This window comes from Tupaia chinensis, unplaced genomic scaffold, assembly GCF_000334495.1.
Source record: "Tupaia chinensis unplaced genomic scaffold, TupChi_1.0 Scaffold000473_1, whole genome shotgun sequence".
Classification (NCBI taxonomy): Eukaryota; Metazoa; Chordata; class Mammalia; order Scandentia; family Tupaiidae; genus Tupaia; species Tupaia belangeri.
In genome coordinates, this window is record NW_006159982.1 from 2,792,256 (window position 1) to 2,819,930 (window position 27,675).

Below are 27,675 nucleotides of genomic sequence, written 5' to 3' on the forward strand. Positions count from 1 at the left end.
CGTGTGTCAGCTGGTAAATAAGATGAGTAGAGATACTCCTAGCTCCTTAAGGCTGAGAACAAGGCAACGTATGACTAATGCTTATAGAGAGGATAACTCATTAAGGGAAGAAACCTTCGGGGGTTGTGACGTGTGGATGTTATGTAAGAGGAACAGGAGACGTCTCAGGGAAAATATAATCACAGCGACAGGTCAACTTAAGGACAGAGCCACTGAGTGCAGTGTGTCAGATACAGGTCTCAACCGTGAACCGAGATGAACTGAAGGTGGTCCATTTCTGTCTTAATGTTAACAATATACTTTTTGCTTTATTAATATTTTTTTTTTTGGTGGGCAAATCTTCTTTGTTTTCAATACTGATTAAATCACATTTGTATTATGAGTCAGTGGTAAAAGGAATAATATCTGCCCTTGCATCAGCTTTTTAAATGTACGCCCCCTTTTTCTTATTGGTAGCTTTCAAGGAATAAAACACTTGGATGAAAATAGGGAAATGAGGGAACCAGCAGTTAGCGTAATGGCTATGTCGCAGGACTCTCACATAGTCGACCGCGGTTCGTGTCCTGGACCCGGTGGCTTAAAACTCACACCGGGCGTGTGTGCGTGTGTGCGTGTGTGCCCAAGATCCCAAGAGGAGAATGGATGAGAAGGGATTGCGGCATGACCATCCTCCCGGGGGGTGATTTCTCGCTTTCTGTCTCTATGTCTCTCTCTGTCTGTCTGGCAAGCGCACGCACCCTATAGCAAAAACCTCTCCAAAAAAAAATAGGGAAATGATTTTCTAGCTTGGTCACAGGAAGTTATTGTCATGGTAGGTGGATTTTTATTGTTGCTGTAGTTTAGGAAGAGGGTCATTTTTATCTATTTCACTCACAGGAGTATAAAAAAAAAGTGTAGAAAATAAACCAAGAAACAGAACATGGCAAACATTGCTGTGCACAATGAAGAGAAGGTAAAAATAGGTTCACGGAGGGATCGAGTAAAGTTCTCTGAGTACACTAACGAAAAAGTCAGATGAGAAAGTAAATTTATTTTCCAAGTCCCAAAAGAAATACAATGATACTTTTACCTTCTCCTTGCTTAACAATGAAAGACATAATTCACTGTAGATTTTAGAAATTAATAAAATATATTTATAAGAACTTACCAGAATTGAAGGTAGATTCAATGGGTTTTAGCTGATTTTCTTTTTAAAAAATTATAACAAAAGGCATAAAGATATCTTTCTATACTACCGATCTATAAACACTTAGATTATGAGCAAACTTTTTCCTTCAAGAAACAAAAGTTCTTTACACTATATGTATTCTCATATATCCTAGCCATCTTTGTACACATTTCAAAACCACTAATGTTAGTATATATATAATAACTACTAGAAGTAAACCATGAGATTCAAGAGCAATATCATTCAACAGAGGAAAAGAAAACATAAAAAGAGAAAATCCGTTTTTATCCTTCTCAATGATGGGCAAAATGTTTAAAGTCAAGTAATTCTCATTGTCACATTTCAAAATATCTTCTTTATGACCTTCTGTGTTAGAAGATTTCCTCTCTAAAGATTATCTGTATTAAAGTGAAAAGTGATGGCAGAATTTGTCAGTGGACTAGAAGAGTCAACTCAACGCATATGAATTTCACATGACTAACTTAGTAAAGGACAAATCCTGCTGATTTCCTTGGATCCCATACAGTCATGGGAGGCTTCGTTCTTTATATTCTTTTCAGAGAAAGCTGCGTCATAAGTGGTGGTTCTTGCCTTCCATAAATCTTTCCAGTGACAGTCTGTGAACTTAATTCTACTCAATAACAGAGCCAACTCTGCCCAACGTGATTGGATTCTGAGACCCATTTAGTGTGGGTGGTTTAGACTTAATAATATAAAGGATTATATCCCCTTTTTTAAAACAAAGATGATAATGGCATGAGGCTTTTATTTGGGGGAGAGGTGAAAAAGAAGAATCTGTTCTGTATTGGCTATGTTCAGAATGGACTGCAAGGGGGCCTGCAAGTGTAAAACTCAGAGAAACAGCCAGTTGTATGCTGAGTCCACGGAAAGGATTTGTGCAGGTGATTATATGGTTGAATCACTGACACGAACATAGTAGTTGAAATCATGAACACAGATGTATAAATTCAAGGAATATATTGAAGAAGAGTAGGTAGTTTAAAAGACAGAGAACAGACCAGGGAAGTAGGATTTGAGGGACCAAAGTAAAAGGAAATTGTAATAAATTTTAGAGAGGGGAAAGGTGATAAAAATCATTAGCATATGGAAGAACTATGAGAAGCAATCACAGAACAAATTTACTTCAATCTCTCAATGAACGTCTAAGTATATTGTATGGGCTTCATTCCCCCTTTCCCACTTGAATACGAAGTCTTTTTTCTTTTTTCTTTTTTTTTTAAGAAATTTTTGCTATAGGGTGTGTGCACTTGCCAGAAAGACAAAGAGAGACAGAGAGATAGAAAGCGAGAAATCCCCCCCCCCCCAGGGGGGATGGCCATGCCGCAATCCCTCCTCCTCCATTCTCATCTTGGGATTTTGGGCATGCACGCACACATGCCCAGTGTGAGTTTAAGCCACCGGGTCCGGGACTTGAATCATTTAGACTACATGAGAGATCAGCAACATAGCCATTACGCTAACTGCTGGTCCCAATACAAAGTCTTTTCGGGCAATACAAAATCTGGTCTTTCTCAGGCAATACGAAGTCCTACAATTATTTTCAATTCCAAAACACAGGTTTTATTCAGAAAATAAGATATTTAGTCCTACATGTCAGTTGAATCAACGATCTGATCTTTATTTAAAGGATTGACATATTAAAGAACAGACTTCTCTTCCCTTTTTTCTAGCTAGGACATGATGAAGGCAGCAAGTCTACAACCAGATAAGGTCACTGGTTCTCCTCTCCTCTTTTTACTTACTTTTTCTCATATGTACAGGCTGGTGGAGGGACAGAAACTCACTGGACTAGCACAAACCAAAGCAAACTGCTGTCTCTGGCCTTACATATGTATAAAGCTGACTTTTCACTGGGGTGGTCTTCGATTTTATCATGGATTTTTCTCTACCATTAGATATCTCTTACATCTCTTACCTAGAGCCTATATATATACACACACACACACATATATATATATATACACACATGTATACATATATATATACACATTTAAAAATCTGACCAGTTAAATTAGCATTTTCCCCTAACTCTCGAAGCAGAAACCTTTATAGACTTTACAATCTTTTGCTTAGGTGCGGCCTTTGCAGGAGCCTTAGCAGCAGCCATTACTGTCTTTTTAGATGCTTGCTTAGCCTTTTTTTGCTTCTTTGGCAATCCTGAGAGCTTGTTCTCACTGAGCCTCTCTAATTTCATGTTTTGGGTTCCTGTTGGCCATGATACCAGCAAGAGATGCTCTGGTGATAACCCTCTGGAATTTGACTGCAAGGCGGGTTCTTTTCTTTTGAATTTCTTCCTGTTCCTTTTTGTGCTTTCTTCTGAAGAATATAGTCCAGTTTATCTGCTGTAAATTCCCCTCAGAAAGGAATGCTGACTCACATTTTGCATTAAGAAATTGGACATTCTTCTCCTTCACCCTGGCTTACTGCCTCACACATCTGGGGTAGATCTATTACCTACTGAAACTGCACAGCTTGACCTTCATGGCAGTGGCTCCTGGGGAAGAGGAAAGATGGCAAAGCTCTCCCTATAGCTTTAGTGTTGTGAAATGCAACTCTATTCCAACAAGATGGAACAGAGGAAGGTGAAATCTCACCTACTTCTTTACTTAGTCCTTTTTAGTCTTCCAGGTGTCACTTTGTGCGAACATTACAGCAATCCTATACTATTTCTCTTTAGGGTGATCTTCACCTGGTCATGAGAAATATACCCTCCTCCTTGACCTGATGAACTCTAGGAGACTACTGTGTGCAGAGTCTCTCTTAGAACTTACCTAGCCATACCTGGTCAGACTTTCTCTTCTCTTAGATTTGCCAGGTCTAAGATACCAGTGTACTGGCTTGTCAACTGCAGGAAACACATGCCACCCTTGAAAGAACTAATAAGACCTTCTCACTGGACTCAGCTAGTAAGCACCCCTGACTTTACCCTTTTCTTTTCTGAGGGAAACCCTGTCTTCAACTTCTATAGTTTCCTTAACTCATTTTTATCTATCACACTTGATTATATACCTTGTCCTTCGATGTAGATGAGAATTCTAAAAGTCATCTAACTAGTTCTTGCCTGTCTACATTTGCATGTTCCACTAGTGTGTGGACCAGATACGGTGACTGAAAAATGAATGGGAAGGAAAGGAAATGAAAGTGGGGGGGTGGGGAGAAATATTCTTTTTTAATGTTAGTAAGTAAATGAAGAAAAAGATTAGGCAGTTTTTGAAGGTCATACAGCAGGGTAGTGTCAAGAGATGGGTATTCTATGAAGGTAGTAAAGTCCATATTTGTAGACAGTTACGATATAACTAGTGGAGAAATATTTAAACTGAAAAGTAAAAGGAAGCAACTAATTGAACAAAGTTCAGAAAGAAGAAGAGGAAGAGGAAAAAGCTTAGTAAGGGGATCCTATTAAGAATAGGCAATATGTTTTTATTATTTATTTATTTATTTATTTTGGAGAGGTTTTTGCTATAGGGCACGTGCACTTGCCAGACAGACAGAGAGAGACAGAGAGACAGAAAGCGAGAAATCACCCCCCAGGGGGGATGGCCACGCCGCAATTCCTTCTCCTCCATTCTCCTCCCGGGATCTTGTGCACGCACGCACGCACACGCGCCCGGTGTGAGTCTTAAGCCACTGGGTCCCGGACACAAACTGCGGTCAATTACGTGGGAGTCCAGCGACATAGCCATTACGCTAACTGCTGGTTCCACATGATTTTATTTTTAATGATACATTGGTTCTGTTTAAGACTAGATAAAAATTGAGAGTGTGTGACAATGGAGACAAATAAGAGGAGGGAAAAAGACAATCTAGAGATAATTATGCCTGTTTCTATTTTATCTACGAAGCAAAGGGCTAGACAATCTGCAAGGGCAGGGGCAGGAAGTTGAAATGAAAGAACTGGCAATAATTTAAAGGAGGAGAGAGAGTGAGATGCTGAGCAATACACAGATGGTCTTTTTTCAAGTCCCCACAGGCTTAAGGCACAAGCTGAGTGATCATCCCTGGGGCTGACCTATGGTTCAGAAGAAAGAAGGGACCTCAGTAACAAGCAAGTTACTCAAAAGAGTCAGGGTTTGGGGCCAGCCCTGGGAAGAGTAAGAGAGATTGGCAGAACAAAAATGGGTTTGGGGCCAGCTATGGTAGCACGGCAGTGATACAATGCTCCACAATGCCAAAGCCATACGGACGATCAGGGGTCAGTGTCCAGGTCCACCTATGCACACTAGCATGCACCAGACTGTCATGATCCTGGTCAATGAAGCTAGAGGTACCGGGGAGATCATGGCTTTAGACCTGGTTGGGAATGCCTGTCTTTCTGTGTGTGTGTTTCTCTCAAGGAAAAAACAAACATTTAAAAAATGGGTAAGACTGTATCGCAAAATGTCATTAATGGGCATGGGTGTTCCAAGGAGGACAGTTCATTGAGGAAGATGCTTATGTCTTGGACACTAAGTGCGGTCAGAAAATCTAAAGGCAGGAGTAAAACAAATCAATCTCAGAGTTCTAATGGGGGAGTCTGTAGAATGTTCTTTCAATAGAAATTATGTACAGGAGGTAGTATGTACAGTATCTGGCTCTAATTTACTATCAGAATCCTGACAGTAGTTTCCTTAAACATTTATAGTATGATGTGCTTTTTATACTGACTCAGAGTGATTTAGTCTTTGTAGAAAGAGAAGTCGTGCTCTCTAACTACCAAGATAACATTTCTATGTAAATAGAAGTGAAACAGGAAAAAAAAAACTTATTTTAACAAATAGTTTCAATGACCTTTCTAAAGTTTTTAAAATCAAAATAATTTTTTAAAAAAATAGTTGAACTAGTATGACCTCTTTCTCAAGAGCTCTGTCCACACTCTAATGGAGGTGTTAATGAGGACTATAAGAGTTAAAAGGCTGGCAGCAGGGGAAAATGAACTTAAAAGAACCCAGATAATCTCAACCCCTTGAATAATTAGCAATTAAATTTATAAACACACACACATACACACTTTGAGAGACTGATTTCACCATGTCTTTTCATGAATATTTTAGTTGCAACACCAAAGAATTCAGAGTCTGAACCCTAAACAAGACATTGGGTCGGTCATCAGAAGTCATGATACATTTTCGCAGAGGAAAACAGAAAAATACGTCATGACTTTTCCAACAACCCAATATTCATTTGACCAAACACACACACACACACACACACACACAGAATTGGAATTACAGCACATTTTCAATACAGTAATGAAAACAGCTGAGTGAAGGTAAATGCCCACAGATCTGCGGCAAGTAACTAGCAGAAACTTAGCGACAGTGTGACTTTGCCCCAGCCACCACTGTGGAAGCACGAAAGCACTGCTGCGACCCGACTGAGGCCACACAGGAGGCTCAGGTGCAGCTCTCAGCTCAATCTCAGCAGGCTGGGCTCCGTGGCACATGTCAGACGTCCTAGGTGGCTGGGAGGATGGATCAGAAGGTTTGGGATGTGGTGAGACCCTGTCAAAAATATTCTTTCCCTCTCTTCTATGGTCCTGCTCCTGTTCTCAAAAAAAAAAAAAAAAAAAAAACCCAAAATGTAACTTTGAAAAGTGATTGATTTTTTTCTCCAAATGTACTTTACAGAGTGAAAAAAAAAAATGTATCGTCTCATGAAATACAAACAGATGTTTTTCATCTGCCAGTCTTTGGACATAAATTAGGAAGGCAAGGGAAACATAAATATATGCAGTCAACTAATAAAATTTTAAAAAAACAATAAATTCAGGAGCCATATAGGACACAGTGCATATGCACATACATGTGCGTGTACACACACACACACACACACACACACGTTACCTGTTGTAGTCCATACATAAATATATGTACGGGCTTGTTTTCTTCTACAAACACCTCTATCTTTTTTTTGAGAAATTTTTTTGCTGTGGGGTGCAAGTGCTCACTAGAGAGACAAGGAGACAGAAAGCCAGAAATCACCCCCCAAAGGGGATAGCCATACTACAATCCTTTCTTCTCCAATCCCCTCTCAGGATTTTGGGCACATATGTACAAGTGCCCAGCATGAGTTTTAAACCACTTGGTCTTGGACTCAAACCACAGTTGGCTAGGTGAGAGTCCAGCGACATCAACATTACACCACCTGGTGGTCCCAATACCTCTTTATATTATTTCATATCTAGACTGAAAGCTTTTTGAAGGAAAAAGGATTTTATCTCATTCAATATTCCAAGATTCCAGTGTAGGATTCCTTAATCAATACATAGCAACCCACTCTGGGAACTATTCTAAGATTAACATTATGTTTAGTAAGTACAGATGCCAAATTATTAAAAATACATAAATAATATTTTATAGAAGATACTGCTTTGAGATTATCAAAAGAAATTACTGTTAATAAAGAAAAAAGTTGCAAATGCAATTTAATTTGTGTTTGTTTTAGATGGAAAGTGTGTGCTCTAGCTATAAAGAAGCAGAGAGACAGAGACAGAGAGAAAAAAAGAAAAAGAGCACTCTCCTAGTGGGGAGTGGTCACATCACTATCCCATCTCTCCCATTTCTCCATCCCATTAGGATTTGGGGAACTCATGCACATGAACCTGTTTTTTGTCTGTTTATTTTTTGGAGAGATTTTTTTCTGTAGGGTGTGTGCACTCCCTGGAGAGTCAAAGAGAGACAGAAAGCAAGAACTTACACCCCACAAGGGTGGCAATACTGCACTCTCTTCTCTTCTATTCTCCTCTTGGGATTTTGGCCATGCATACACCCATGCCCAGCTGAGTTTCAAGCCTCTGGGTTCAGGACTCAAACCATGGCTGACCACATGGGAGTCCAGCAATGTAATCTTTAACACCATCTGCTGACCCTGAAATCTGGTGTGTTTTTAAGCTGCTGGGGCCTGTATCTTAACCATGGTTGGACATACAGAATTTGACTCTTAACCAGGAGGTCACAGCCCAATTAAAGGTTTAATTGTTAAGTTTTATAAAGATTACCTTCCAGTTTGAGGATCAAATCCAAAGTACTGGTCTTCACACTTGTTACAACTTTGCCCAGCAGTGGAGGCATCCTGGCAAGCACACTGGCCAGTTAGGTTGTCACAGATGTGACTCACAGCTCCAGTCGGATGGCACGAACATGGCAGGCAGTCAGTGGTATTAACTGGAGAAATATAGAAACCTGGAAATAAAGAAATGAAAAGTTTTTATATATACTTTTTACCCACTCTTTTAAAGATACTATTTTGATTACTTAGAAAATTAGAATCTCTGTTGTGACACTACCTAATTACTAGTACAGAGGTTATAGCTATTCATAACTGGTGTAACAATTCTAATCAAAGAAAGGCTAAGGAAATAATTTACACTGTGTTTGGGTACCTCTACAGCATCTAAAATATAGTGCATTTAAAACCTAATTCATGGAGCCAGCAGGTGGCATCATGGTTAAGAGGCTGGACTCTCCCATGGCCAACGGCAGTTTGGGTCCCAGCCAGGTGACTTAAAAATCACGCCAGGCATGCGTGTATGGTTGCCCAAAATCCCAAGAGTAGAATGGACAAGAAGAAATTGCAGCATGGCCATTCCCCCTGGGGGGTGATTTCTTATTTTCTCTCTCTCTGTCTCTGACAAGCACAAATACCCTACAGCAAAACCTGAAAGAAAAAAAAAAAAAAAGAAAGGAAAGAAAATCTAATTCCTGACCTTGCCTGTAAATTAGGTGACCTCTATTCATCTTCATTTCAGCACACAGTACCAACCATCTATTCCACTGCTCAACTTAGAACCCTGAAACATCTCTGAAGAGTAGGCAAATGAAAGACAAGGTGCTCAGTTACACTTGAATTTCAGATAGGCAATGACGTTTTCAGTAATAGCATGCATCAGACAATACTTTATATGAATTATGCCTACATACAAAATACGATCATTACCTGAAACTCAAATTTAATTGATTTCATATTCATCCTGAATTGTGTTAAACTGGTATCTTTCATGCCCTCTACTTCCCTTACCTCCTTCATTTTCCTAATTATCAAGCCCATGAGTACTGCCTTGTATGAATTGTAAACTCTTTATTCTCCCATTCTCCATAACCACTTCTACCTCGCTAATTAAAATCACCACCAACTTTTTCATAGCAGACACTGTGTACCAGAAGCTACCAAAGGGTTTTATAGTCATTCTCTCATTTAGTCCTCCCAGCAAAGCAAATAATGCAGGCATTATTGTTACGCCCATTATGAAGGTTAGGAAGGCCAACAAACTCCTAAAACGACAGAGTTCACAGCAGAGCCTAAGTGCGAACACAGACTACCCAACTCCAGGGGCTCTCATCTAATGGTGTCCCCTTTGCCCCCTCCAGTTTAGTCTTTATAGGGTAGCTGGAACAACCTTTTTTTCAAGTGTAGTTTGTACATCCCATTCCTCTGGTTAAAGCTGTCTGATGACTTCCTTTTCTCTTTAGGAAACCATCAAAATCCCTAACAGTTTCTAATCCTTCAGTTAGGTCCCACCTACCACTCTAAATTTCAGCTCCCAGTTCATCCTCAGCTAAGTCCAACCCAGTCATATTTCTTGAGACCCAAAGGTTTTTCCACAAGCTGTTTTACCTGCTGAATGATTTTGACCCATTTCTTGCACATAATTCACTCTTAACGTTTTTGTGACTTTCAAGTAACTTTCCCTAAACCTGCTGTAATTTCATACCACCCTGTTTATTTTCTTGAAAGCTTGTAGAAATTGTAAACAATCTCTTTCTACCAAATATAACCTCCCTGAGGGCAGGAATCTTATCCGTTTAACTCATTTCTGTATCACTAGTACCAGGTAGAGTGCTGGGCGCATTGCAGGTACTCCACACACATTTCATGAACACATCAAATTTAACAAATGATTAAATAGCCAGGAGTCCTGCAGGAACATATAAGCACACACACACACACACACACACACATGCACACACACACAGAATTTAGACATTTTAGATTAAATCATATTATTTTCTTATTACAAAAATAAACACAAATTTAAAAAGGTCGGTCGGTCAGTCGGTCTGTCTGTCTATCTATCTATCTATCTATCTATCTATCTATCTATCTATCTATATCTCAAAAGGAATTTGGGCCAGCAGGTGGCGTGGAGGTTAAGGCACTGGATTCCATATGGCCGACTCGGTAGTTTGAGTCCTGGACCTAAAGGCTTGAAAATCACTCAGGGCACATATACATCCCTGCCCCAAATCCCAAGAGGAGATTAGAGCAGAGAAGAAGGGATTACAGCATGACCCTTCTTCTGGGAGATGATGCTCACTGACCTGCTTGCTCACACTACCTCTCTCTTCCCCTCACTTTGTGGTGAGCACACATGCCCCATAGCAGAGCAAAATAAAACAAAACAGTAAAATGGAATTCAAGTTCCTAAAATCTCTTGGACTCAAAAGGTGGATGTCAACATGTAAGCAGAGTAGGCTCTAACAACAGCTGTTGTGTTGATTTTGTAGGAAGCAAGCCCTATGACACAAGTTATCTTAAGTTGTTTTGCAGGGAGCTTGACAAAACAAAAACTATGAGCTCCTACCAACCTGAACTGGTTAAGGCTAGGAGAGGCCAAGGAGAAACTGACCCTCACTGAACCCTAATGAACGTTTGCTCCTTATACTAAAATACCTGCCAGAGGAGGAGCCCATTTACATAATGTGAGATGCATAGAGCATGACCAGCCACACAGCTTGCACCTACAAGAATCTACCTTGGCATGCTTGACCCCAAGCCATGTCCACCTTTCCCAAATAAAAGCTGCCTAATGTCTCATGACTCAGGGAGACACATATTTGGGAACAATCTTTAGTGTCTTCATTCCTGTCATGTTGTAATAAAGCTTCCTTCATGCAAATTGAGTTAGTGTAGTCTATTAGTCCGACTCCTAACGAGTGGAGACTCTCTTTTGGGTCACTTACAACCAGTTATAAAATTAGAAAGGTACTGGCCATTTGAATGATGGAGCAAACATCTGAGGGAGATGTGGCACTCGGTTTTGTGTAACGTATGTGTGCATACATGTATATGTTATGTACTTACACATGCACGCATCTGAGGGAGATGTGGCACTTGGTTTTGTGTAATGTATGTGTGCGTACATGTATATGTTATGTACTTACACATGCACACATATGTTGATACATACACAAGCACATGCAAAAGGCTACATAAAATTTTGTTGAAACTTGGGAGAGAGGAATCACAGAAGGATTCTAATGAGTAAAGTTATGGCAAAGGAAAGTGAGTCGCACAAATGTCGGGGTAGCTCATTTCAAGTAAATAAAGTATCAGTGATAGTTAAAAAATGATAGCCTGCGTACAAAATGAATCCATTCTGTCACCTATCCTATGGGGAAAAACCAAATGTAATTGGGATTTTCTAGACTCATTTGAGGGTCTAGTCGAAAATAAGCTATTCTTTCCTACTCACCAATAATTAGTGTGTTTTCCTTCTCCTAGGCCCTGCATATTCTGACATTGCTCAGAGAGGAAAAGGAAGGAGCTCAAAACCTGTGCCATTCAGCTGGAAGCAGCTGACTATCAATACTGTCATTTTTTACTGAAAATGTATTGCTAGGTTATGTTATTTGTTTCTTTGCATCCCCTTATAGCAGTTTGAGATTGAGATATGTGTGTGTGTGTGTGTGTGTATTCATTCCAGAGTAGAGTATGTGTATATGTATGTATATGTGTGTGTGTGTATGTGTGTGTATGTATGTGTTTCATGAATTCCAGAGCAGAGTAGGGCCATACCAATTAATATATATTCTCATACTTCATTCATCATCTGATCAAACTCAGATTCAGAAGGCTTCTATGTCGGATTCAAGACCACTATGGTCATGATTCTTTGCATCTTTTTTTTTTTTTTCATGAAGGTAACTAGGTCCTTAACTTCATGATGATGGCATCATGCATGCACTGACAGCTTTCCAATTTGGATAAATTACCCACCGGCATAGATACTTATACATAGAATTAATTTGTTTCAATAGCTACTGTTTCAATAGCTTCGAGCTACAGAGAATTCTGGAACAACGAAGGCTGATTTTTAAAAGAAATGATTTATTAGATAAATCTGTAAATACGAGAGTGGAAGAATACATTTTAGTACAGAACATTGGGTAATCCAGTTTGGGAAGAGTAAAGAATGTCACAGAAAAATCAGAAATCGAAGCAGATAACAAAAAAGAACTTAGAGCACAAAGGGCATCTGAAGTGTAGATAGACTACAAGGCACAGACAACATAGGAATTTGCCTTGAGGCTAATTCTCCTCCTCCTCTTAGGGCATGATTATAAAGGTTAATCCCACCAGTATTTTAGTTGTCCTATTTTTAAGCAGTTCTAATTAGGATGACTCAGGTAACTTCCTGCTCAAAGATTACTTCTTACCTTACCTGAATGTGCCTAATTCTAGACCATTACCTCTTCTTTTATGACTTCCAACCATAGAAAACAACATTTTCCCTTCCCTCCTGCTTAAACCTTCGCTCCAGAGTGTAGCTTAAAGATAACTGACCTTAATTTCTTTTAACTCAATCCATTTCTGATTCGTCTCCATTAGCTTCACTTCATGTTCCACTTCTTTGTATCGTTTTAACGAATCTTTTAGAGATTTCTTTCCATGGATGATTCTGTACCACATTCTTAAGCGTGGTCATTAGGACAACATTATTACCTGGCATTATATAGTGCTCAGAGTTCACACGAATAGAGCACAAATCACACTGCTCCAGTTTATTATTTTCCCTAGTTTTATTTCAGCTAACCCCTGGTCCCAAATGAGACGAGTCTCAAGTGGAAAACAATGCATCATCCGGCTACAGCAAAGAGTCACCCATATCATAAAATAGTGTTGTTTTATGTGGAAGAAGGCCTACAGAATTCATAGAGTTCAAAGTTATTAGCAAGGCAGCTGGTATTATCTCCTGTCGTGGCTATTTGCACAACACAGTACCTGTCCTGGGCATAAAGAAGAGCCCATTTCCTAGCAATGTCCCTCCTGAGAACCATGAACAACTAGGCTTTTCCAAGGTCTCGAAATGGGAGAATGAAAACAAGTTTAACCTCTAGGCCTTATTCAGAAAAGGAGGGCAATGCTGGGGCTAAGCACTAATTATAAGCCATTTAGAAGAACATCTCTCACCTTAAGCCAAAAAGTGGACATAATATTAAGAGAAGCATCTAGGGAAGAATGTGAGGCTCACCTAGACCACACAACGAGAGACTATTTTAGTAATGGTTTTACAAATCAATATCTCCGAATAAAGAGTAGTCAATTAAGGTAATTTTCAAATGATGACAATAACACTTTCCCCCTATTTAGGGGTCTCCCATAAAAATAATGCTAAAATTATTATTCATAGGGTTGATTGAATGTCACTTAATGAATATATAAATATTAATATTCTTCCGAAGGCACAATTTCTTCTGTTTAAAAAGAATTAAACTATTTCTCAGTTAAATTAGATATGTTTTCTATGCTCTGCTCTCATTCCTTTTTCTTGGGCTGTTATTCCCTCCTGAAATATCTTATCGATTCCTCAAAAAAAAAAAAATCCTACTCAGAAATCACTTTCTCTGTTCCCTCGTACTTCAAGAGTTAATCAGAATTCATCGATCCCTTCACTTTACTACTTCTCTATAGTGGACATTTTTAATCACATCGTGTGCCGTTTACATATGTATCTGTTTCCCCTGTTCAAACATAACGCCTGAACCCATGTGTGATTGTATATCTTATGCCAGTAAAGTCCCTGGTGCGCAGTAGCAGTTAATTTACTCAATACATGTTTATTGACAGATAAATATATGAATGAAATGGACAGGTGGCTGAATGAACACATGGTTGGGTGGGTGGATGGCTGGATAAATATCTGTTGCCCCTGAAAATACGAGGTGATCTCTTTAGCACTGACAAGGAAAATGGTAAACATCAATCTGTGAGTCATGAGAATGACTGGTCAAAAGGCTTTTTCTATCAGAGTGTGGAGCAAGGATTGTACAGAAATCAGGGACAAGTTTAAAATATAATGCATACCATATGAACAGATGGGATAGAGCTACAGAAAGAAACGGTCACCCCAAAACTGTATCTCCCATTCGAAAAGCAAAAGACATAATAACAAGCTCATATAAAGGAAAACATTCTAGTAGACTTTTCTGTTTTTCTGAAAATCTAGTTTTCCTCCTTAGGTAATACCTATGAAAGGTCCCCATATGCCTTCTCCCAGAGAACCAAATCCAGTTATGATGATGAATATAAGTAATAACAAGTCTGACTATATCTGGGAAATTATAATGGATACACACATTAAGTGTATTCGTAATCAGCAACAAAACTTTCACATTCTATGTTCTCATCTCATTTTTGTCATTCTCAGTATTTATCAAATATACGTCCCAAAGGTTTTTCTCCTAGGCAATTCCAACGATCTCCAAAATTTCTTGAATGTAATTCTTGAGACAATCCCATTTTTCAGACCCGCCCTCAGTTTAGTTCTTCATTATCTGATTATTACTGCTTCCCAGGACTCTGTTAATTTCTATTTTATGCCTGTTACTTGGATTTCATACAACAATGCTATCTCTCAGGACTTGAGGTAGTAAGCCAGAGTCATGGGTTGAGATGAATTAGAGGGTGGGAGAAGTTATGAACACAACAGTATCTATTTTAACTCATTCTCAAATATTTGCATGAATATTTAAGATAAATATTGTGTTATTTAGAAAAAGTTCAAGTGATTCATGGTACAGATTCTGGGGTCAGGTGAATCTGGGTTTGTAATGGCCCTTCTACTGAATTAGATTCCATTTCCCCTGCTATAAATTGGGAATAAACCTGGCCCTTTTATTTTAAAAACAGTGTGCCTAGTAAATGAGATTCTGTAGGTAAAACCCTATTACAGGATCTAGTATCAGACACTCAGTAAAATTTATCTACTATAATTCTGATTATTAACCAATTTTATATGAAAGTTGGATTTTTCTAAATTAAAATTTAAATGACTTGCCAGCACCTTTTTTTTTAACAGATGTACTTAAATTATAATCTGTATTTCCTATAACAATATTCTTTCCTGATTGAGCAAGAAAGAAGCTCTGGGCCATCCCTATAGTCTACTGGTTAAGGGAGCAGATTCCTTAGCTGACCATGGTTCAAATTCTACCCCAATGGCTTGAAAAACATGCTACGCTGGGTCAGCAGTGCCTTAACCACTACTGGTTAGGTGGTCATCCACTGAGTAAGTCCCGGACCTAGGAGCTTGAAACTCACACAGGGTACATGTGTGGAAAATGGAGGAAAAGGATGGCCATCCCCTGCTGGGGGTGTGGGGGGGTTGATTTCTCACTTTCTATTCTCTTTGTCTCTGTCTCTCTGGAAAATGCATGTGCCCTATAGCAAAAATATCTCTAAAAAAAAGACAGACGGATAGACATGCTGGGCACATATGTGTGCATACACAAAATCCCTACAGAATAGAGATGGAGAAGTGACTGTAGTTCTACCATCCCCCATTAGGGGGTGCTTTATCTCTCCCTCTCTGACTCTCTCTGGCAAGTGCACACATGTTCTCTGGCAAAAGAGAGAGAGGAAAGGGAGGGAAGGGAGGAGGGAAGGAGAAAAGGTGGGAGGAGGCTTTTGCCCACCCTCAGTGCTGCAGGCAATAGGACATTGCTGCTGGATATGGAGCCAGTTGGAGCCCAAGCTCAGATCCTGGTGCACCTGCATGCACCTGTGATCTTGACTGGCTGAGCCGCTGAGGGAGAATCATCAAGTGGAGAGACCCCCTTCAATGTACCTGTCTCTTACTTCTCTCTCTCTCTGTCTCTGTCTTTCTTACATCAAATAAATAAAATAAATTAAAAAAAAATAATTAAAAGGCTCTTATACTGAGACTCAGGTCCCTTCAAGAAAAAGAAAGTTGTTTCACCAAACACCTGGACCTAGAGCATAATCAGATCGCAACTTTGATGTGCTGGTTTTTAACAGAATATCAGCTATCTGATTGCAATTCTATTGGCAGTGGTCTTGCATGCAATTCTGGTTTATGAGCTCATTACTTAACAATGCAATGGGCTTCTTAATGAAACAAGATACTTTGTTTTACATTCTAATAGTCTGTATGAATTATGAAATAAAACCAAAAGTAAATACCAGAGGGAAGCATGAGGCATTGTCCTATTAGTACAGAACGTGTCATAGGAGGCTGTTTTCATTATAAATTAGCCTTTCTTTTATTCCAAAGCTGCAGAGTCGTCATAAACCCTCTCTGCCTCTAGTTCTCAAGGACAAGGGTGGGTCACTGGCTCGGGATGCCTTGACATCCTTCCCTGCCTTTCTTGGCCTGGCCTCTGATTAAGTGTCTGCTGTTGAACATTACGAGGTCATCCAGCACTGGAAAAAGGAACCAGGAAAACATATTTAGTGCTATATTTATTAGTGTGGGTATGTGTACATTCATATATGTACACACACTCCCAATAATTTTAAATTAAAGCATTTTTAAAATACTTAATGGAGGTTAAGCAGCATTTTTAACCTCTGTTCAAGTTATTGAATGGCATATTAAAACCAATGTGGCTCTAATGTACCTTCTAATGTGCACTGCTGCTTTAACAAATTGCCTATAAATTTTAGTTGAATTAAGCCTATTCCTTGTACATTCATAGTAAGGTTAGGTTAATAATACATGAGGTTTCATTATATACACCTTCCTTAATCATGTTTTTTAGGAAAGTGGGACAAGAATCTATGTGCGGTAGTTTAGTATGGGCCAGGAATATTTACAATCACAGATGAGAGGCAGGCGCGGGTCCTCAGGCTTGCTGGTTCATCCTCTTCTGCCTGCACTTCTCCCCCCATGCCCGACTGCACACACATACCAGCATGGTGTTTGTGCCCTGTAGTATATAATCTAGCTCTCTCCGATGTGTTTGAAGAAGTAGAATGAAAGCTTCAAATTGCAACACGTACTTTACCATGCAGACTGCAAAGCTGGCTACTGCGAAACATCTGTTTATAATGAAAATACTCTAGGATAAGGATTTTTTTTTCAACATAAGTTTAACTGTAAACACCTATAAAAATAGAAGACAAAATTCACGTGGAATTTCTGAAGCTAGAAGAATATAGAATGAAAAAATAAAAGTCCCAAAATACACTTTTCCCCCTTTCATATGTGAGGCATGTGTATACACTGTATTTTGTTCTGTTAAAATATCTCTTTGAAACTTGGTTACTACTTTCTCATCTTTCTTGCACGGTAGAATGCCACAATCTCCCTAAGTGTATTAAAAGGAACACTCACAGGCCTTTGCTATTTCTGTGTCTAAAACAGGAGAATGACATTGAGGGATTTTTAAAAATATAGTGATTCATTAATTCGGGAAATACATATTAAGCACCCTCTTTGGAGATCTGTTCTCATTGCCTCGGATGGAGCACTGAACCACCATGAAGAACAATAATGAGACCTGCAGGCGGGAATAATGTATGGAAATAAGGCCAGAGAGTTCACGGGCATTACAGACTACAAGGACTAATCAAGTCCACCATCTTTGCCATTTTACCATGGTGGGAAGTCAATGGAGAGTGGAGCAAGAGGATGTGACTAAAGTCTAAATATCATCACTTGGCACGCTGAAAAGTGACTGAATAAGGATAAAGGGAAGAAGTGAGGATTTTAGAAAATGATTCAGATTGTACAGGAGGAAAAAGAAGGTGGGTTGGACCAAGATGATATAAGCAAGGAGAAGAAGTGGTCAAATTCTGTATATATTTGAAGGTATACTTTAGCAGGATTGGTTTTGGTAGATGAGACAATAGTGGTGGGGAAAATAGGGAAGTCAAAGACCGCCGCAGAGATTTGGCCTGAAAAGACTACAAACGGAAGGCAAAGATGGCCGCAGAGATTTGGCCTGAAAAGACTACAACCCAGAAAATACTAGAGCAGCATTTGCAATTTAACATGGTAAACTGGACCATCCTTCCTTCCTCAAATCCCTAAAAACTAAACAAAAGGAAAATAAAATTTAAGTGGCATTCAATGACAGACGCCTATGAAACAAACAAAAAGCTAAGAACTTGTAGTAGACAGTCCAACCAAAAACTAATTGATTCAAGTTGTGTTACTCTGGCAAGGAAGATTTGGAACTGAAAACCCCAGAGATTTCTGATGTCAGGAATAAGGTGTAGTTAATCCTTTCTCCAAGCAGGAGACTGTTCATCTCGCATTTTATGAGGAGACGGTAAGTTTTCTCTTTAGAAGTTAAACCAGAGTTTATATTAAAAATTATGAAAACAGAAAAACTTACCTCCTTGTATTCTTTTTCAGAAGCTACTGGGGACATGTGTGTGACCCAATACACAAAAGAAATCAAGGAAAGAGAACATGTTGGATTCAGGAAATGGACGATTCCACACAGAAAACAGGTGAAGGAAATCCCTAGTACAGCTGCAAATGTAAGACCTAAGATACATTTAGCTGTGCTCAGAGAGGAGGTCACCCAGACCAAGGGACAAGAGGATCAGTGGGAAGAAAGTAACTGATAGATTTCTTAGAGAGTTCCCTTGGAGAGTTTTGTTTCCTAGAAATACCTAAAAGATCCCTAGAAAACTAAGCAAAGGGGTTTTATTCTCTCCAGAAAAAAAAAACTATAATATATACAAAAAAGTATATATATATATAATATAATGTATATATATAGGTATAAAAGGACATGGCATAACTCTGACATAAATTTACATAGACATAATAAAATAATTGCTGAATACTGGTTTACCAAATAAAGAGATTATTGAGGAGGGGGTAAAAGTAACTACTCATTTTCTGTAGTAGGAATACAATAGATAATAACTACATTTTTTTTGAGAGAGGTTTTTGCTATAGGGCGTGTGCACTTGCCAGACAGACAGAGAGAGACAGAGAGACAGAAAGTGAGAAATCACCCCCCGGGAGGATGGCCATGCCGCAATCCCTTCTCCTCCATTCTCCCCTCTGGATGTTGGGCACGCACGCACATGCGCCTGGCGTGAGTTTAAGCCACCGGGTCCGGGACTCGAATCACAATCAATTACATGGGAGTCCAGCGACATAGCCATTACGCCAACTGCTGGTCCCGATAATAACTAAATTTTGAAAATCAAGATAAAAAAACATGTAATTTGGAAATACAGAAATGAAAACCAGAAGGAACCCCCTAAAGAGGTTTCTCTGAGCAGAAAGATGAACAGGACTGGGCAGGGGCATGCTGTTTTTCATTGTGAGCATTGATAGCTATTTGATTTTTAAAACTATGTACATGTAAAATTTACTATAAAATACAAATATAAGAATACAAAATAAGTTTTACTTCTTTTTTTTTTTTTATGGAGAGGTTTTTGCTATAGGGCGCGTGTGCTTGCCAGAGACCTAAAGACAGAAAGCAAGAAATCTCCCCACAGAGGGGATGGCCACACCGTAATCCCTTCTTCTCCATTCTCTTCTCGGGATCTTGGGCACGCACGCACACGCGCCCGGCGTGAATTTTAAGCCACCGGGTCCGGGACATGAGCCGTGGTTGACTACATGGGAGTCCAGCGACATAGCCATTATACTAACTGCTGGTCCCATAATACAAAATAAGTTCTGAAAATGAAATACTGAAATATCATACTCCTTTTTTTCTTTTTTTTTTCTTCACACATTCTCCTTCGTGGTCTCTTCTTCCCCTTTGTCTCCTTTGTTTGGCGGTTTATCTGGTGTCATTTCTTTATCTTTTCTTTTTTTAGAAAAGTAATTTTTAATCATTATGTGCTCAAGTACAGTTGTTACAAAAATCCTTTCCAAAAGTTGTGGTAAATTATAATATCCTTTTTAAAAGGACATAGAATGGGCATCACCATTAATAATGAAAATAATGATATATCTAAAGCATTCTTGAATTTTGTCTACTTGTGCAGTTGAGTTTCAATATCTTTAGAGCAAGATCTTTTCAGCTTGCATAGCAATAATAATAATAATAATAATATAATTCTTTATGCATTGTGGGCACTCAGTAAGAGCTGTGTTTCATTGAAGATCCTGAGGAAAAAAATCAGGGGTTTTAGCAAAGGCATCTCGTTGGGCTGCATTTTCAGCCAGGCATTCATAATCTCAGATGAGAGAAAATGAAGAAGATAAAAACCAAAAATAACAGAAAATGATTAATTTTAAAAATAATATAAAGTACAAGAGACCAGCAGATAGCATAGTGGTTATATCACTGAACTCCCATATGGGTGACATCAGTTCAAGTCCCAGACCTGGTGGCTTGACAATCACACCAGGCACATGACACGTGTGCCCAAGATCCCAGGAAGAGAATGGAGGAGAAGGGTTTGTGCCATGGTGAGTGATTTCTCACTTTCTGTCTGTCTTTGTATCTCTCTCTAATGAGCTCATGCACACTATGAAAATTAAAAAAAAAAAAATCTCTAAAAAATAAATAAATAATAATAATATAAAGTACAATAGATTTATGTTTACTTTCACTCACTTTACCATTTCTCCCTTTCCACTTTGTTTCCATCCCAATCGACAGCCCATGTCTTTTTACTGGGTACAATAGAAACTTGATTATCCAGTTTATCTCCCTGGAATGTTTAAGCATTCAAAAATATTGTAGACACTGATGTAGGAGTGGGGAATAGAAAATTCTATTTGGTAACCACAATAGTATCTTAAACTCTTAGCAACAAAGAAACATAACTGAGTAGAGCAAAGCATCCTAAGAGTATCACAACTTAATGTACATATTTATTCATAAATAAATGTATGGTCCTAATGTGTGGTCCATCTTCCTCCATCAGATTTTAAAGCTTAATGAAATTATCATTCACTGTTACAAATAAAATATCCTTTGATTAAAGAAATTAACAGTACTCACAAGGAAAAAATTTCTCCATAACAGAATTATTTATCTAAATGAGAACAACTGCACTAGTCCCTAAAATATAATATTCTCAGTCTATATTTCAATCATTCTAGCTTTTCATCACTACAGTCCCTGGCCAGTATCTCCAAAGGAGCTCTGACAAGGTACAACTTGTCTTAGAAAGACTGAGGGCTTAGAATAGCAGTGGGCTTATCAATCGGGACAAGAAAGAAACAATGAATGAAAACAAAAAGAAATTCTACTCATGTATTTTCTCTAGCTCAAGAGGCATTTGTGATTTTTAGGCCTTGTTTTTAATTGCTAATCATTCAAGATGCCTAAAAGTGCCAAACTCACTGTCATTAGAAACATCTATTCAATTCGACTAATATTTTGACAGGCAAGTTTGTAAGTGTAGAACATTCTCACTGCAGCCAAGACTTAACAGTCTGCAAGCATCAATTTACTTCTTATTCCTTATATAACAATAATGGCCTCACATTTGCATAAATGTATGAATAGTCAGATACACAATCTATTTACCAGCCTCTCTTACAGCTAGGTGTGGACACATAATACAGTTCTGACCAGTAAAGTGTGAGTAGAACTAATATGGGCACCATGTAGGTACCACCTTAAAGACAAAGCTGATTGCCAATGGTTGAAAATGGGTAGCTGGCAGAAAATATCAAAGTTACCTGTTGAGAAACACAGGAGAATTTTATTGTTTTAAGAATTATTTATGGCAGTTTAAGTTCTGAACCGAGTTCTGGACCTTGCTTTTTCTCCCACCCCCCACTCTCTCTCTCTCTCTTTCTCTTTCTCTCTCTGTGGTTCTCTCTAGTGAGCACACATGTCCTATAGACAATTTTTTAAAAACATAATAATAAACAAAATAATTCATTTAAAAAATAATTATTTAAATTGTATTATTAAATAATTATTTATTTGATTTTATTTATCATCATTATTATCTTTTTTTTTTTTTTGGAGAGGTTTTTGCTATACGGCGTGTGTGCTCGCCAGACAGACAGAGAGAGACAGAGAAACAGAAAGTGAGAAATCACCCCCCAGGGGGGATGGCCACGCCACAATCCCTTCTCCTCCGTTCTCCTCTTGGGATCTTGGGCATGCACACACATGCACCTGGCGTGAGTTTTAAGCCACCAGTCCGGGACGCGAACCGCGGTCAACTACCTGGGAGTCCAGTGACATAGCCATTACACTAACTGCTGGTCCCTCATCATTATTACCTTTTTAATTTGCTAGTTATAGGGCACATGCACTAACCAGAAAAAGAGAAGAAGTGAGGAAGCAAGTGGCTAGGTCCAGGACTCAAACCGCAGTCAGCCATCTAAGAGTCCAACATCTTAACCACCACACAACATGCTGGTCCCAGAGAGATGTTTTAGAAAGTTGGCAAGTGGAAGAAATGAAGCTCCAATTCACATCTTCTAATTCTCAGTCTGGTACATTTTCCATTAAATATTTTACTATAGACTGTTGAGCTTTTAGAGAGTTAAAATATTTTTACAATTTTTAATGCTTTCTATTTTTAACTCACTGAGTTTATTTATAGGTCCAAATGGTCTTCAGAAAAAATAATTATGAAAGTACTTGTAAGGAGTGATGTATCATTATTTCTTGAACATGAATTATCCTCAAATAATAAATAAGCATGAAGAAAACACAAGCCCAAGCACATTTTAAAAGTACATTACCAAGGTTTTCTATAGATGTGGATTAAAAACAAACTCTTAAAACATTGATGTTTGAGGTTGAACAAGTACTGATGGTTCACTGAGTGAGTGAGAATTACAGTCAGAACATTAAATAGAAAAATACTATTCAGGGGCATCAAGAACACTGTACAAAGTGGCTAGACAGGATTACATGTAAGAAAAGGAGGAAAAAAAAAACTGGAGGTAAATATAAATCAGTTCTGTACACGACATGTGTCACTCCAGGGAAGTGATTGCAATGACTGAAAGAAATGGGTGAGTTGAGGAATATCAGAAACTAAAGGTGGATGCATAGATTGGGGCCACAAGTTAAAAACTCCCAAAGACAGCCAGGCATTGAGACAGTGCTCACACAACTGGACCCACATAGGAAAGTTCCTGGGTTCATATTCCAGGACTTCCTTGAGCATACTGGAAGCATACGAGTGCACCTCTATGATCCCACCCACCTGAGGATGGTGGAAGACTATGGTGTGATGGCTTTCCTGGGGATGCCTTTCTCTCTCTTTCGTTTTCTCATGAAAAACAAAACAAACAAATAAACAACCAAACAAAAAACAATTTCTGAAGTCTGGCTCAGATTGAACTCAAGTGATAAGCAAAAGAAACTCATTTTAGACAGCACTTTTGGAAATGATGTCACTAAAGAAATGTTTAGGGGAATTATTCTGCCAATACCACATTTAATACATAGCAAAGAGCCACAGACTAGGGTGGGAGAAGACGACTTAGGGTTGGGAACAAAGAAATCACCTTAGTGAGAACCAGGTGGTGAAAGCAAACATCAGTCAATTTTCTTTCTTTTTTTTTTTTTTAAAGAATTATTTATTTAATTTTATTTATTCATTTAGTTTTTAATTTGACCAGAGACTGAGAGAGAGAGAGAGAGAGAGAGAGAGAAGGACAGTGAGAAAGCAAGCCACCAGGTCCATGATTCAAACCCTGGTCAGCCATGTGGGAATGACCAGCGCTGTAACCACCATGCCACCTGCTGGTCCCCAGTCAGTCAATTTTCTTCATCTCAGAAAGGATTCAAATGAAATAGGTTTATGCAGATCAGGAAAAGCCTACTTACTTAGTTTGTTGATATTTTATTAAATTATCTATGAGTATTTCTATAAATAATCTCTATAGCATACAAAACACATGTAAAAGCATAAGTTTATTAAAAATTTTAATCTGTCATCTAGATATGTGGTAAAATACTTGAAAGGTCAGCAAGTGGCTCAGTGGTTAAGGTGGTGGACTCCCACATGACCAATCACTGTTCAAATCTCAAGACTTGAAAATCACACCAGGCATATGTGTGTGCATACCCAAAGGAAAATGGAGGAGAAGGGACTGCAGCATGGCCATCCCTTTTGCGGGGGTGATTTCTCACTTTCATTCTCAGTCTGTCTATCCAGCGAGCACACTGCCTTATGGTAAAAACCTTTAAAAACAAACAAACAAACAAACAAAACCTGAATGGTGGGCCAAGTTTTTCATTGAAAAGACTAAAGGAAGCAGATGTTCTGTTAGAGTGACAGATGTTTTGTAATAGTGATTCAGAGTTTTATCCCAAATGATAAAAAAATTATTTAAAATATGTGACTTGCATTATATATGTAATTAAAGTCAGAATAAAACACGATGATTTTTTTAACAAAGGAAAATTACTCAAAAGGATATAATGTCTGATCTATTGCTTTTGCTAGTTGACTTAGGGAAATACACAAATCCTCCATTATTTTTCCAAATAAGTACATTGTTTCCAAAATGAGAGATATTAATAAACAGTAAAAGAGAAAAAAACCATCATTTTAGGATACTAAAAATACTGTTTGCAATTTTAGAAGAATTAATCTGTATCTGCGGGTGCCATGTGATATGGCTGTCATTTAGGCTGTCTGCCCACCTTTCAATAATCTTTACTCTGAGATATTTACCATCTTTGTCCTACCTGATGATACAGTCTGTAGAAGCCATGCTCATTCTGTATGACACTGATAGCCCTGGGCACAATGGATTGGCTCAGAGGTAACCACCCATTCAAAATTCAGTCATTTAGAATTTCCCTCTTAGAACTGTCACCAAGAGGTAACTAACTTCTTTCTCTGTATAGTTGGAAGTAGAATTGTAAGCAGTCTCAGGGTATGTGGGGTGGCTATATACATGCTGAGAGGAAAAAATAAGTAGATAGTAAAAAAAAAAGGAACCAGCAGTTAGCATAATGGCTATGTCGCTGGATTCCCATGTAGTAGACTGCGGGTCGCGTCCCGGACCCGGTGGCTTAAAACTCACGCCGGGCACGTGTGCGTGTGTGCCCAAGATCCCAAGAGGAGAATGGAGGAGAAAGGATTGCTGCGTGACCATCCCCCCGGGGGGTGATTTCTTGCTTTCTGTCTCTATGTCTCTCTCTGTCTGTCTGGTGAGTGCACACGCCCTATAGTGAAAACCTCTCCAAAATAAAAACTTAAAAAAAAAAAAAGTAGATAGTGATCTTAAGCCCAGAAAGAGGGAGAAAGAAAATGAATGAAAAGTGAATGAATGCATATCATTAGCAGCTTTCTAGTCTTTAAGTCTTGTCTACACTGGTCTATACTCCTACATTTAAACTAGTTCAGGTTGTTTATTCACATTTATATCTAGAAAGAATTAACTACTCATCAATTCCTTCTTATCTCTTTGAACCTGTCACACTAATCAATTTGAAAGTAAATATTGACTCAATTTTCTTAAGATTTAGAGCATGCACAAATACATGCCAGGATAGTTTTCAAGCTGCCAGAGCTGGATTCGAACCACATGGTTGGCCATGAGATCCAGCTCCCATAACAACTAGGCCATGAGGTTAGTCTTCCTTTTTCTTTCTTTCTTTCTTTTCTTTTTTTTTTTTAATTAAAGTTTACTTATTTCTCCCGAGAGAGAGAGAAGCAACACCAACAGGGTCCTCAAGCACACAAGTCAGGCTCACTTACACATACATGTGCCCTGTGTCCATGGAGACCTCAGGACAGGAACCTAAGACTTTCCAATAAGGCTTCAGTATCACACAAAGTTGCATTACTACAGCACTAGTGAAGATTGTCTATTCTTGAGTTTCTTAATCCAAAAAAAAAAAAAATTTCCCATTGTTAAAAGGGGATTTCCTTCAAGTTAAAAATGAATATATACTATACATTACGTGTATAATATAAATCTGATTGGCTGGAATTCATCACCTCCACACCTCTTCAAATAGCAGCATAAGTAAGCCAAAATAATAATGAACAGGTTATACAGTTATGCTTCTGTGGGGGGATGAAGTAAATACAACAATGAGATTAGTTTTTAGAAACCTTAAGCCAGAAATAGAGAGAAAGTGTCTATTATGGTATAAATAAAGGAGAGCATGCACTAAAAATGTAACACATTTCTCTCTTACCTGGTTGACACTGATGACACCTTCTTCCTTGACGATTAGGCAAACACAGGCATTGACCGCTGACGGGATCACAAATAGTCCCAGGAAATGTCCCCCAGGAGTCGCAGTCACACATCTGGCAGCCTTGGAAATTGCCAATGGTCGCATTATACCTGTGAGGCTCACACTGACTGCAGTGAAGACCTGTTACCCCTAATTTGCAAGGACATTGTCCTGTGGATTTGTCACACAGCAGAGAGCCATTTACAGTCCCAGTCCTATCACAGTTGCATGGTAGACAGAGGAAAGAATTATTCTGCCGTAGGTAGAAGTATCCTTCCAAACATTCATTACACTGTCTCCCTCCAACGTTGGGCTTACAGATGCATTGCCCTGTCTTAGCATCGCAGATCGTCCCAGTGAGGGAGCCGGCTGTGTCACAGTCACAGGCCTTACAAGTGGTGATATCCAGTCCATAAAAGTTTTCTCTGCAGGTGTCACACTGAAGTCCTTTGGCTTCTTTTTTGCACTCACACTGCCCAGAAAGAGGATTGCAGAATTTGTTCACTGAACCATAGAAATTACACTGGCAGGGCTCACATCCATGATCATTAAAACCTCGGAGAAATTTAAATCCAAAATTGCAATGATCACACCTAAGCCCTAAAGAGAAAATATGGTTTAAAAGGTAAGGGTAGGAAAATGACTCCATTCAAGACAGTTGAAGCACAAGGCTTCTACAGACACTTAAGGCACACACAAAATACAGAGTAGTTTTTGTTTCTGTTTTGTTTTTGTTTGTGCACAAGCAACACCTTAGAGAGCTAATTGTATACTCAAAATATGATGGCAATACACAACTCTGTTTGCATTGTACTTTATCAAATTTTAATTATTTTAAAAGTGTGCTCATTTAAAAGTATAGAATTGCCTGCTATACATTAGTTATTTTCCTAGAAATTAAAATGAATAAAATGTTAGGCTGGGTAAAAATTTTCAGTTAGACAAGATACATAAGTTCTGGAGATCTATTATACAGCATGGCAACTAGTTAATAATAATGTATTGTATACTAAAAATTGCTAAGAGATTAGATCTTACATGTTTCTCCCACAAAAAACATGATAAGGATGGGAGGTGCCAGAAATGTTAATTAGCTTCAATTAATCATTTCATAATGTATACATATATCATAATATCACATGTTATAAATATATACATTTTTATTTGAAAATAATACCTTAATAAAACTGGGAAAAAAATAAAAAATAAAATGTTAAGATGATAGCTATTTTTGCAGCAATAACGTAATACTTCTGAATAACATCCATTTAAATAATTAATGCAAATAAAACTTATCAAGAACAATTTTTATTTTCATCCTTTTGTATGTGCCTATATTTTATCATTTTCAATTAATATAAATTATGCTCTCCTTGG

General features: G+C 38.4%; 1 protein-coding gene across 1 annotated transcript in view; it reads right to left on the bottom strand.

Annotated features, from left to right (window-relative positions):
- The window catches only part of USH2A (usherin), an 819,384-nt gene that overhangs the window by 637,851 nt on the left and 153,858 nt on the right, over window positions 1–27,675 (bottom strand). The window contains exons 12-13 of the mRNA XM_006155854.1: window positions 26,257–26,898; window positions 8,166–8,349 (exon numbers count right to left, since the gene is read on the bottom strand). Of these exons, the coding sequence (XP_006155916.1) occupies window positions 8,166–8,349; window positions 26,257–26,898 (826 nt within the window). The remainder of the gene's footprint in view (window positions 1–8,165; window positions 8,350–26,256; window positions 26,899–27,675) is intronic.